Genomic DNA, 13,469 nt, shown 5'->3' with positions numbered 1-13,469 from the left:
ACAGACACACTGCTGGAAATGGTGCTAAGATTAGTTCCTGGTGTGTCTTTGCTCCAGAGATCAGCTACATCAGTACATATAATGGGAGTGCAACTGCTGTTTTTAATGCAGTAGGAAATTTTCCTTATGCTCCAAATGAACTTAGTTGAACTCTGAAAACATAGACTGTTAGGAAATTAGTCTGTCTCTGGATACATTTTGGCTCTTCCTTCTGTGGTTTACTGCTGGTCATTTAAAATCACTTCCTATTCTTTTTTTTTTTTTTTTTTCTTTTTTGAGACAGAGTCCCACCATGTCACCCTTGGTAGAGTGCCCTGGCATCACAGCTCACAGCAACCTCAAACCCTTGGGCTTAAGCAATTCTCCTGTCTCAGCCTCCCTGGTAGCTAGGACTACAGGCACCCACCACAACACCCAGCCAGTTTTTGTTGCAGTTGTCATTTGGCTGGCCCAGATAGGGCTCAAACCCGCCAGCCTCGGTGTATGTGGCTAGCGCCATAACTACTGTGCTACGGGCACTGAGCCTAAATCACTTCTATTCTGAAAGAATTACTCAGATCTCTACACAACTCCCCCCCAATCTTCCATAAAGAAGTGGTTTTTTAAAAATCATAGTAAAATCTTATGGCATAAGATTTTCCATTTTAATCATTTTTAAGTATTGCTTTAATTAAGCACATTTGCAGTGTTGTGCAATCATCACCACCATTCATCTCCAGAACTTTTTTCTTTCCAAACTGAAGCTTTGAACCCATTAAACAGCACCACCTCTATGAGTTTCAGTCCCTTATGTATAAAGCAGCTACTCCTGACGACTTACCAGATTGTTGTAAACGGAGTACTTGGCTCAGTGTGATTTTTCTTTCCATCAGCTCATGAGTTGTCACAAATAAAACGTCCTAAGTGGAGTACAGGATTCCCAAGCCCTCACCAACCTTTATAAAAAAGGTATATATTATGTAGTAAAGGGATTATAAAGAAGCAGTAGAGAATGCCTTATATCGAGTGTTGGGGGAAACCTGTGGAGTAAAGGAAAAATGGCGTAAGGCAGTGTGCTGTGAAAGGATCTTAGGTGTGCCACAAAAATTGTCGAAGATCTTTAATTAAATTATTTAAATTAAATAAAAATTATTTAATAAATACTTAAATAATTATTAAGTTATTTTTTAAAAATTATTTTCAAAAGAAATTCAAAGCACAGTAAGTACATTTTTGGATCATCATAATTTAAGTGTACCACAGAAATTTAAGTATAGGTTCAAGTGTGCCGTGAAATAAAAAAGGTTGAAAACACTGGTTTAAGGAATTAAAATGTACCAGAATACACATAGCTGTGTGTAGGGTTAGTTTCAATACTATTGTATTTTAAAAGAGTTTCGTATTTTGTTGGTATCTGATCCAGACTTCCATAAATTTAGACCTGGCTTTGACTGTGATGTTATTTTACATATGTTTTTGTTCATTATTTCCTCTTAATTTTTAGGTAAACTTTTTTTCTTTTATCACCCTGTTTAGCTTCTTGGTTAAAAGTTCATTGTTACTTTGCTTTTGCTATTGTTTTAGGACTCAGCTTTAAATATTTATCATAGTTTAGAATCAGGTTTCTATTTAAAAAATTGTTTGGGAGAGGTAGGAGACAGAAAAGCCAACTCTAGAATTTATTTAAGAGACTGGCATGAAGTTAATGATCAAGCCACATGTGGTGGGTCATGCCTATAATCCTAGCACTTTGGGAGCCTAAGATGGGAAGATCTCTTGAACTTAGGTATTTGAGACCAACCTGAACAAGAACAAGACCCCATGTCTACTAAAAACAGAAAAACTTAACTGGGAACAGGGGTGCACATCAATAGTCCCAACATGGTGAGACCTGTCTGTTAAAAATAATAGTAAACTGGAACATACCTCTAGTACAAATATTTACTACTAGAATGCCATTAGATTTCTTGATATCAGGATCTCCATTAAGTAATTTGTTGTTGCTTTAAAAGCTTTTAAAAGCCTAGACAAATGAAAAAATATTTCATGTAATCCAGTTATTAAACTAGGGTTATAATGGTGACAAGGTATGGTCCTTTCCTGCCGGGAGCATACAGTCTAGTGGAAGGGAAGCAAATCCTTAGAGTAACAGCGACCAGAGACATGGCAGGAGGATGGGTATGAGGAGAAGTGGGTGGGTGATCACACCCTGGAGCTAGGGCCCCACCTGGCAGAGGGGAAGAAGATGAAGGAGTCACTGGTTTTCTCTTGGATTGTTAGGGACCACAGGAGGAGCAGGGCCCTACACTGGACCATGTGTGTGCTAGGCCCAGGGGTGTACAGATGGACGGGTCCAGGAAGAAACTGGCTGCATGTCCTAAAATCAGAGAGTGACCCAAATAAGTAACCCAGGGTCAGTTAGCACAGAGACAGGGAGGCAGTGCATAAGAATAGAGAAGTGGCAGTGCTGACATGGGTAAGGACAGACGGCTGTCCAGAAGGATGAGGGAGGCAGCTCTGTGGAGAGTGCCAAGACTTATGGTTAGGTGTGAGAGGCAAGGCGCAGAGCTTTTCCCTTTATGTGAATCTAGAAGTGGCTGCTCTGAGAAGTGGAATTGAATGGCTGAGGAGCATTATGAATTTTGTACTGTGTTTGGGTATTACTTATTCCAAAAATAATTTTTTTTAACGGCAGGCAGAAAAAGAGAAACCAAACAGATCAGAGAGAATAACAACAAGGTCTTCAGCTGTCCTTGGAATAATGGGATAGAAGTCAGGTTGTAGCAGGTTAAGGTTTTTTCGGTCCCAAACATCCCTTTAGGAGAGAGAGGTTTGGGTGGGGACTTAATTTGAAGTTTAACCATTTTTCTTATGTAAAACATTACAAATTTAACTTAAATATTTAATATTAGAACAGCAGTGAACCATAACTAACATCTTCATTTTCTAAATAAAGAAGCTAGATCCAGAGAGGGAAAGCATGCCCCCTCAGGTTAGTACAAGGTCTGCTTCTCCTGGTCTGGCTCCACCACTGAGCAGTTGTGTGACTTGACAAGTTACCTACTTCCTCTGTGCATCAGTTTCTTCATCTGTGGGCAATAGTTGTGTGTTACAGATTTGTGAGAATTAAGTTTTACTGTATGTAAAGTGCTCAGAACAATACCATCTATTGTATGTGCTCAATAAAGGTTAACTTATTTTTCAAGCTGCCATTCTTAGCTACAGCCCTAATTTCCTTTTAGAACATTTTTCTCAAAAAGGCCTTTGACCTTTAATTAATTCACCACTTTTTATTACACCCGTCTCTTCCTAGACCAGCTGATAGGTTTGATCGAGATAGACCACTGAGAGGACGTGGAGGCCCGAGAGGGGGGATGCGAAGCAGAGGCAGAGGTGGTCCCGGCAGCAGAACTTTTGACACTTTTGACCAGAGAGGGAAACGAGACTTTGAAAGATATGGTGGGAGTGATAAAATGTAAGTTTGCAAGTGCTATTTTACTTTGAGACTTTTATAAAATGTGGTATAAATCTATTTACTATGTGTCAATATTTAGCTAACTTTCTATTAGTTTGCTATTATTTTTGTGGAAAGCTGATCTCAGGACACCTTTATGATCAACTTTTTCTGATTTGGAGATTGGTGAGAGAGCAGCTTTCAGTTCAAGGGAATATTCTTTCTTTCTTTAGAGCAACCAGAACCGAAGACAACATAACTGGATGTGGAGTTCACACCTGGGGATCAGGTAAAGATACCAGGTATGGTGCAAATGTGTATCCTCTGAGAACCTTCCCTGAAGTGGAAATCTCTGGGTCTTTATTTGCTTTTCTTGAAAATGTCTTCCAGGTTGTGCTTTATATTTGTGTGTCCTCTACTCATGTGCCCCCGAGTAGAGATTGACTTTAGGCTTTTGTTTAGTGAGATAAGTTTGAAAACAGTTTTGCTATGTCACAATGAGATTTGAAAATGTTTTTTAAATTGCCTTATTTTGTCTTACTTTAGCCAAATCAGTTTGTGACAGATGACCCGTGTTTGCTGTTGCCCCAAGTCTATGGCATAGTACCCTTGCACATGCCTTGGGTTGCTTTTTAAATTCGTGGATAGTCTGTAGTTTTCAGTGACCTTCCATAGTTCTTGTAGATTTTTTTTTATTTTTTCTTTTATTTATTTTTTTATTAAGTCTTTTGTACATAGATCATAAATACAATTATGCCAATTTCAGTGTCTTGATTATTTGTACAAATTGGAGTGCTTACATCATACTAATCAGCATAGCTTTCACCTCCTTTACCCAATTATAGCATTAGGACATTTGTGTTCTACACATGATAGAACCAACTTGTACTTGCAATGTGCTCCATAGTTGTGGTCCCCCTACTATCCCCTACTATCCCTCCCACATCATCCCCTCCCTTCTCCCTCCCCTTCCCTCCTTCATCCTAGGCTAAATTTGTGTTTCATTTTTCATATGCAAGTGTGAGTTATTATAAATTGGTTTCACAGTAGTACTGAGTACATTGGATACTTTTTTTTCCATTCATGATCTTGTAGATTTTTGATGTTGCATCTCGATTTGCAGATCAAAGCTTAATGACAAGTTTCACCTGCAGCACAAAGTGGACATTTCTCACAGGCTTCTGTGAGAAATGAGGCTTCTGTGCCTCAGATCACTGCTAATTATTTTGCTAGTTAGGGTAGGTATGTGGTCTGCTCTGTTTCTGTCATTTTACAGCTGCAGGGATGATACCTTCCTGATGTCTGCACAGAAAGATGTAGGACGTGCTCCAGGGCAGTGCAGCCTAAGTAATGTTGCGTAGTAGCAGGCTTTCCGCTACTTTGAAGTCTTGAGGGATCCAGACCTCCTCACTTCTGTGGAAGAATATGAGCTTTCTACATGAACTTATTTTTCTTAAATTGTGATCCTTAAAGACAAAAGTAAAAAATTATATCAAATGTAACAACTCTAGATTTACTACCATGGCTCATCTGTGTTGTCCTTGAGAAGAAGAAAAACTTAAGTGTTTCTCAATCAGGGGTTCCATAAGGTCTCTTTTAATTTTGTTTTCTTTTACTTTGATAATATATTTCAACCAAGGTAGTACAGGCTCTTTCTAAATCACCTGATTTACCACCTTATCTAATACTGCCACTCCTTTTTAGTTTTGTTTGAACTTAAAATCATTTTGGCTTCAAGTGGTTACTTATTCCGGAGGGCCAGCATTGGCCTTGTAATGTGAAGAGGTGAGCACGTGCTCCTGGTAGGCTGGCATGTCCTGATGTTAAAGTGATTCACACCCCCATGGCAGTCTTTTTGGATTGGTTTCTGAGTTAGAAGAGTTAAAACTCTTAGAAGGTAATAATTTGTAACTGAAAGATTTACTTAGGGTAAGACTAATTTCTTAATAAATTGAGATTTTGACTTGACATCATGATGGTGGAGCACAGTTGAGCTCTGTGTTGTACTGTTGATCAGTGACAGAAATCAGAAGAGGTGACTCTAACACATAAGTGATGTGTTCATGGCTGACAGAGGCCAAGTGCTTCACAGAATAGAGTAGGTACGTGGCAGGTGAGAGTTTTACCATAGTTTAGTATTCTTGTTTGAAGACACTAGCAGTGATAACTCCACTTAAGGAGAAGGTGATTTCACACTGGTGTGACTGAATCATTCCAGTAACAAATGTAAGTTTTGGTTGGCTTTCTTCAGTAGTTTGATAGTATTTATGCTAAAAATAGATTTTTTTCCATTTGCAATAATTAAAAAGTATATCATATTTTCTTGTTAACAATTAGAGTAGACACGAATGCAGTTAATAATGCTGCCTGCTAACTTTTCTTGGGAAGAACAAGACATTTTCATGTCATTATCAAGCAGCATTTGATGAAAAGCTTTTTGCTGTTAAAACATTTGGTTAAAGTGTGAAGCCTGATTAAATTTGAACTTCACTGACAGAGCTATGAAGTGTTTAACATCATTTGGTAAAATGTGTTTACACAAACAGGTGTTATCTGTACTAATGTAACTGATGTCAAAATATTAACTTAGGCCTTGGGGCTACATCTTCTTTCTAATAAATACAACACTGGCAATTTACTTGCAACAAAATAATATAATTTGCCAAAATAATTGTTGCTAATTTTGAAGTGTAATTATTTTGTGCTTTTGGTCATATGGTTCTATAAAGCTGTAAGTCCAACATTAGTTTTATGTTTATTCATAAGATAATTTAGCTCAGCATGGGGAAACATCTGTGATTTTTCTTTTCCATAAAATCAATTGCTCACATTTATGGTCTGATGATTTTTACAGTCTCTTTGCTTTTTGTATTCTTCCCCTCCCCCTCCCCCCTCCACCATGTATCTTAAAAACTCTTTTGTGATTTTTAATTGTCAAAAGGTTCACACTGTCAGGAAACCTGTTTTTTTATTGGTTTGTTCCATGGTCAAGGGAATAAAGGAAAAGTTGGAGTAATTTGGCCCTGTTCCTCTCCTGGACTTTGGAGCTACTGGATGTTTAGCTCCTGCTGGGATGAGTATGGTGTGACCACTTATGAAGGGGTTTCCTCTGGGTAGACCAGCAGCCGTGCTTTTCCCATCCCAGAGCACATTTGATTTAGGACCCTTTTTTTAAAAAAAAGTTACTTCAAATTTTGTGTTAAGAAATAGCAAGTTCTTTTTGAAAATTGATTATAATAGCTTAGAGTTGAAAATAAACATAAAACTAATGTTGGACTTACCAGCTCTTACAGAACCATATGACCAAAAGCACAGAATAATTACATTTCAAAATTAGCAACAATTATTTTGGCAAATTATATTATTTTGTCGAATTGAAAAAGTCTATTCTCACACCTTCTGGGGGCAAGACATGACTGCAAGATGGACTTTACCTAACAAATGCAATCAGTATAACCTGGCTTATTGTACCCTCAATGAATCCCCAACAATAAAAAAAAAAAGAAAGAAAATAGACTAGAATAAGAGATGTAGCCTCTTATACATCCCAAATGGCTCAGAAAAAAGTTATATGTATTATATTTGTAAATTCTATGTGTTTACAAAGGGTTTAAAAACTATTATTTAAAAAAGGGACCAGCCCAGCTACTTTGGAGGCAGAGGCAGGAGAATAGCTTGAGCCCAGGAGTTTGAGGTTGCTGTGAGCTGTGATGCCACAGCACTCTACCCAGGGCAACAGCTTGAGGCTCTGTCTCAAAAAACAAAATAAATAAATAAATAAAGAGACCAGAAAAAAAAAAAAAAGAAAGAAAAAGTCTATTCTCTTATTGCCATTCGATTTACGCTTACTTTTTTTAAAAAGTAACTTATTTTTAAATCTCTTATTGAGGCTTTTTCCTGAACAGTATGAAAAATTGCTAGATTCTATATAGATTATAAAATATTTCTAATGGGTATATTTATATTGACTAATTTTAGCAGTTTACTGCAAATGAAATTTCTTTTGTCAGAACTTTTTTTTTTACATAATGTTGAGGTGGGATTGACATTAACATAAAAAGGAAAAATTAAGATCATGTGTATTAAGATTCAAATTAATTTTCATTGTGTTGTCATTTCTAATCTGTCGATCATGTATTTAGATGTGATGGTATAAATCAATACTTTAAAGCCTTGTTTTTTTGTAATAGTCACCACCTTGTTTGCGATCATACCCCCATTTTCCACTTTCTTACTATTTTTTTAAAAGTTTGATATGGCATTTTCCTATTTTTAATAAATCTTTTAACAACTGTAATTTAAGAATTTTTGTGGCTCTTTTTAATACTTATGGTTTTCTAGCCTAATAAGTTTTGAATATTTTTCTTTCCTTTGTTCTTTTTTTCTTTTCTTTTTTTTTTTTTTAATTAAATCATAGCTGTGTACATCAATATGATCATGGGGCACCATACACTTGTTTCATAGAATATTTGACACATTTTCATCTCATTAATTGACATAGCCCTCCTGGCATTTTCCTAGTTACTTTGCCAAGACATTTACATTCCACATTTGCCTTTTTTTTTTTTTTTTTGAGACAAAGTCTCACTTTGTCACCCTTGGTAGAGTGCCTTATCATCACAGCTCACAGCAACCTCAAACTCTTGGGCTCAAGACTGTAGCTGGGACTACAGGCACCCACCTACTAGATGTTTATAGAGACAGGGTCTCACTGTTGCTCAAGCTGGTCTCAAAATCCTGAGCTCAAGCAATCCACCCAGCTTGGTTTCCTAGAGTGCTTATTTTTCTGATCATTTAAAATATGTTCTTAACTTTAGATCATTTGTGGAAACTTCTGTTTCTCAAAGAACTTTTTGTATTTTGGGGGAATAATTTGTATAGATAAGCAATTCAGACCATTTTCTCATTTTCATTTTGATGTAGGTCCTTGTATGTGTATAATTCCTTGAAGAGCACATCCTTAAGAAAAAGGACATTAAAATGTGCTTTGTCCATCTTAAAATGTTTAAAATATTTTATATTACTTTGATAATATATTTTAACAAAGGCATCGATGTGAACATATTTGTATAACTAGAGAGGTTCTTGCTGTTTTTCAGTGATGTGGAGCAAACACCGCCCATGGATGAGTCCACAGCGATGGAGGAGTCCCAGGCCACCGTGGAAGAAGAATCTCCAGTCAAGTAGGGTGTTTCATTCATTTTCCCCTTTGTGTTGTTGGTCTTTTTCTTAATAATTTCTAAGAGCTCTTCACAGGATAGAAATGTTAGCCCCTTGTCATATCACAGAGCGGCTAATCTTAATGTAGCAATGACTAATGACCAGGCTAATAAGTCAAGTAATCTAGTGAATGATTATTAATGGTGGTTAATGGATTAAATTCAAATACTCTGGTCTCTTCCCACACCATCCTTTCCAACAGCAGCTTGCTAAATTCCTTTGCTGTGAGGAGCCTCACTTTCATTAGACCTACAGGCTCTTTTTATTTTCTCCAGGTCCAGCCTCCTTCTTTTCTTCATGTAACATAAATCCGTGGTCTATCTCTAGTACTCTCCCCCCTTTAACTCCCTTGCCCTTGGGATTTCTGTGGCACCTTGCTAGCAAACTCCCTTCCTAGTTGATTCCCATCTGCCTTCTCTCTGCCTGTAGTCAGAGCTGAGCACTGCAAGTCACAAAGCGTAACCCTGTAAATTCTTGATCTCTGGTGTTCTGAAATGGGCCCTCAGCACTCCCCAGCAATTCCTGGTTCTTGGATCACTCTTTTTTATTACCTTCTACAAAGAGTATTTGGTTCTTCTTATCTCTTCAGAATGCTCGTACTACCCTAATTTACCCCTCCCCAGTCACTCCCATACCTACACATCCTCTTTCATTTTCCAGATACAAGTTATGTCCTATGTCTCAGAGACGTTAGGATCGTCAGGTGGGAACATCATCTTACCGCTCCCAGAGATACAAACCTGCCTCCACTGCACCCTTGCTGGCCTCTTCTCTTATGGTAAAATAGAAGCACTATCTTCCTCCCTCTTTGCTTTGGATCCTCTTCTGACTTTATAGAGACCTCACACTGTCAGTTAGCTTCTCCCATTGTTTGGTATATTCACTATATTCATCTCTTCCCTCCCAACTCTGATCTTCCAATCCACATTTTAAACATGCTCCATTTTTATTTTAAATATCTTCTCCTCTCCACCCCACATCCTTTTCTAGTTACCTTTTTCAGAGTTGAATGTACTCTTTTCTTCATTTCCTTCCCTCTTGCTTCATCCTAGGTCTAGTTTCTGTCCTCATTGCCCTTCTCAAACAATCAGAACATCTCCAGATCTGACAGATGTTTCAATCTGTGTCTTTCTTGATCTCTCAGAAGCATTTGACTTTATTGATTTCTTCTTAAACACACTCTCCCATTGGTTTCTATGATAATGACACTGTTCTGGTTTTTCTTTAGCCTCTCAGCATTTTCTTTGCAGGCACATCCTCGTCTTCTGGTCTCTTAAAATGTCATATTCTTAAGGAGTCTGCCTTAGGCCCTCTTCTCTTTCTCAAGAGTCTCTTTATAGGATCTAATGCACCCCTGTGACTAAATTGTCATTTACATGCTAACTCTAAAATAAAGTAAAGCTCTGTAAGTTTGCCACACAGGAGACTGTAACAAACCAGTCAACATATGGAGGTGGTTGACATAAAGAACTAGGCACAGTGGTGCATGCCTGTAATCCTAGCTTTCTGGGAGACCAAGGCGGGTGGATCACTTGAGCTTAGGAGTTCCGCATTCTGATTGCAATGGCCCTACCCCTGCTGAAGACCCCCTAGTAGGTTCCTGTCCTTTTTCTCTCCCTTGTCCTGATCTGCATGGTCCTACCTGGTCTGGCCCTGCAGAACCTTCTTCAAGTGTAGATGCTCCTGTTCCTTATTCGATGTCCTTAAACATATATCTCTCCTGCCCCTGCCCTCATGCCTGCCACACAGCTTTCACACGTTGCTTTCCTGTGTTTCTGTACTACTTTCTCAACCCCCCTCCACCCCTTACCTGTCTAACTGACTCATCCAGAAGGTGAGGGTGTCTAGTGGTTGAGAGTACAGAAGCTGAGCCAATATGCTGAGTTCAAATCCAAGCTCTTCCACTTACTAGTTGGGCAAGTTATTTGTCTTCTTTAGTGGCTCAGTTTTCTTCCTTTGTAAAATAGGATAATAAGGTCTCTAAATCTTAGAGTTGGTATATATGGATTGGCTGTGTCTGTAGGTGACTTAGAAGTGGTTCATGGCCTATAGTTAGGGCTATGTCAGTATCTGCTATTGTTACTTTTCAAGAGCAAAAGACTGTGGTAATTGATGATTGTAAATGCTATTTACTATTCGGAACAACTGGCTGGGTGCAGTAGCTCATACCTGTAATCCTATCCCTTTAGGAGGGTTGATTTAGCCCAAGAGTTTGAGACTAGCCAATATGTTACTGGGTAACATAGCAAGACCCCTATCTTTATAAATAAATAAGAAAAATTAGCCAGGTGCAGTGGGGCACACCTGTGATCCTAGCTACCAGGAGGCTGAGGTAGAAGGATCACTTGAGCCTGGGAGGTTGAAGCTGCAGTGAGCAGTAATCACACCACTGCACTCCAGCCTGGGTGATACAGCAAGACTTTGTTTCTTTTTTTTTTTATTTTTTTAATTATTATTATTATTATTTTTTTTTTTTTGCAGTTTTTTGGCCAGGGTTGGGTTTGAACCTGCCACCTCTGGCATATGGGACCAGCGCCCTACTCCTTGAGCCACAGGCGCCGCCCAAGACTTTGTTTCTTAAAAAAAAGAAAGAAAGGGCAGTGCCTGTGGCTCAAGGAGTGGGGCGCCGGTCCCATATGCCGGAGGTGGTGGGTTCAAACCCAGCTCCGGCCAAAAATCACAAAAAAAAAAAAAAAAAAAAAAGAAAGAAAGAAACCTAAGAAATCTAGGTAATTAAAATAAATAGGGTTAACAGTTAATATGAATATTTAGACAATGAATTAACTAGGGAACTAGATAAACAGTTTATATGAATGTTGAAAAAGAAAGTTAACGAGTTACCTTCAGGAAAACATATCCCTTTTGAGCCAATAAACATTTATACCAGTTCAGGTTAATATAAGGCGGAATATAGAGAAAAAAGTATAGCATCGTTCTGTTCTATAGAATTAACTGAGATAATCTAGCATTCACAATATTAGACAAAGTGATTATCCAAATTAGCCACTGTGAAAGACAAAATAATGTTTGATGGCTCGATGGCAGTCTCACTGTCTGCAGTGTCCTGGCAGAGTCAGTCAACAAATCTCTCTCTCCCCTCTGCTGTAGAGGAAGTACACATCTATTTAGGTGCAGGTGCTGCACAGTGGAGAGGCTGTGATGGCTGACCATGCTGAAAAATTGCTTCTACACCATCTTGTCAAACTTTAAAATTAGTACTAAAATGTCTAATAATACATTTACAATTTTTTGAAATTTCAAAATTAGGCTGGTATCTAAGAAATGCATTCAATGGTAGTGATGCTCTCCAGTCTCAATTTTGCCTGAATGTTGATTTAACACTCAAGCTCTTGGCATTTAGCCAAAATGTTCCCTCAGGGCACCTCTCAGTTTTAGAACTTCTTACTCGAGGAAGTTAATGTACTCCCACTTCTGTGCAAATGTACAATCCAGACATTTTCTTTGAATTTGACCCATTGTACTAATGTGTTATTTCCTTCCTTCTTTCCTTCCTCCTTTCATTATAGAAGTATTAATTTTTCCTTTTCACATGGTTTTCTAATGTCCAAGCATACCTGTGACAACTCTTTGTATTTTAAGAATAAATCTAATATTTACAGAACATTTATCTTGTGCCAAAAACTGCTCTAAATACTTCCATGTCTTAACGAAGTCAGCTTCTTACTACTGAATGTGTAAGGAGAAGGTACTGTTATCATTCTCACACTGAGACATAGAGGTTCAGTAACTTCCCTAAGGTCACTTAGCTAATCGGTGCAGAGCCAGCATTTGAACCCGGCACTGTGCACAGACATTCTTGTTCTAATAGTAGTGCCATTTAGACTACCTTGCTTGTAAGAACCAAAACGGAGAGAAGATGTTGGTTCTGTAAGTCTGAGGAAGAGCTGCCAGGATCACTGCGAACTTGCCTACCTAAGAATCTGGTGTGAAAAATAAAAAATACTTTTATTATAATAAAATGTTAAGAAAGAAAATGTTGAGGAAGCAATAATACAAGATACCTCCAATTAATTATTTTTTATTTATTTATGGGTGTCCCAAAGGTTACTCCTAAAGTCCCCCTACATAGGCAAAATGGGAAATTGAAGCTAAATGTATCATTATTTATAAAATATTCATTACGAAATTTTGCGAAGAAGTGGCGGCCAACATGTAGGGAATATTTTGTAAATTGTCATAATGAATATTTTATAAAGATACATTTATTTTTTTGAGATAAGGTCTCACTCTGTTGCCTAGGCTGGAGTACAGTAGCATCATCATAGCTTACTACAACCTCAGACTCCTGGGCTCAAGCAATCCTCCTGCCTCAGCTTCCTGAGTAGCTGGTAGTTTTAGGAAACTTCATTTAGTGCCAGTTCAGATGGGAATTGGGTCTACAGGCATGCAGTACTGTGCCTAGCTATTTTTTCTGTTTTTGTTTTGTTTTAGTAGAGGCAGTGGTCTCGCTATGTTTCTCAGGCCGGTCTCAAAGTCCTGAGTTCATGTGATCTTCCTGCCTCAGCCTCCCAGAGTGCTGGGATTACAGGCATAAGCCACTGCACCTGGACTGCAACGAATTTATTTGTTATTGTAATTTGTTTCCAAATATATTTGCTTAAACAATGAAGATTTTCTTAATGTTAGGTTAAATTTACTTGCCAGCCAAGAATCTTGTTAGTAAAGCTTTATTTCTAGAACCCACTTTCTTTGATTCACTGTACTTTTTCAAATATTCAAGTGAAAAGGCATTGCCATAATGTAAATGGCATTCCCTAAATCTCAAGAATACGGAGACTGAGTGTGGGCTTTGGAG

The 13,469-nt window shown here is 38.0% G+C and overlaps 1 protein-coding gene across 1 annotated transcript in view; it reads left to right on the top strand.

Moving 5' to 3' along the window:
* The window catches only part of HABP4 (hyaluronan binding protein 4), a 45,970-nt gene that overhangs the window by 9,533 nt on the left and 22,968 nt on the right, over window positions 1-13,469 (top strand). The window contains exons 3-5 of the mRNA XM_053577092.1: window positions 3,293-3,454; window positions 3,667-3,735; window positions 8,533-8,616. Coding sequence (XP_053433067.1) covers window positions 3,293-3,454; window positions 3,667-3,735; window positions 8,533-8,616 — 315 coding nt within the window. The remainder of the gene's footprint in view (window positions 1-3,292; window positions 3,455-3,666; window positions 3,736-8,532; window positions 8,617-13,469) is intronic.

This window comes from Nycticebus coucang, chromosome 2 (assembly GCF_027406575.1).
Source record: "Nycticebus coucang isolate mNycCou1 chromosome 2, mNycCou1.pri, whole genome shotgun sequence".
NCBI lineage: Eukaryota > Metazoa > Chordata > Mammalia > Primates > Lorisidae > Nycticebus > Nycticebus coucang.
This window is presented reverse-complemented; position numbering and strand designations above follow the sequence as displayed.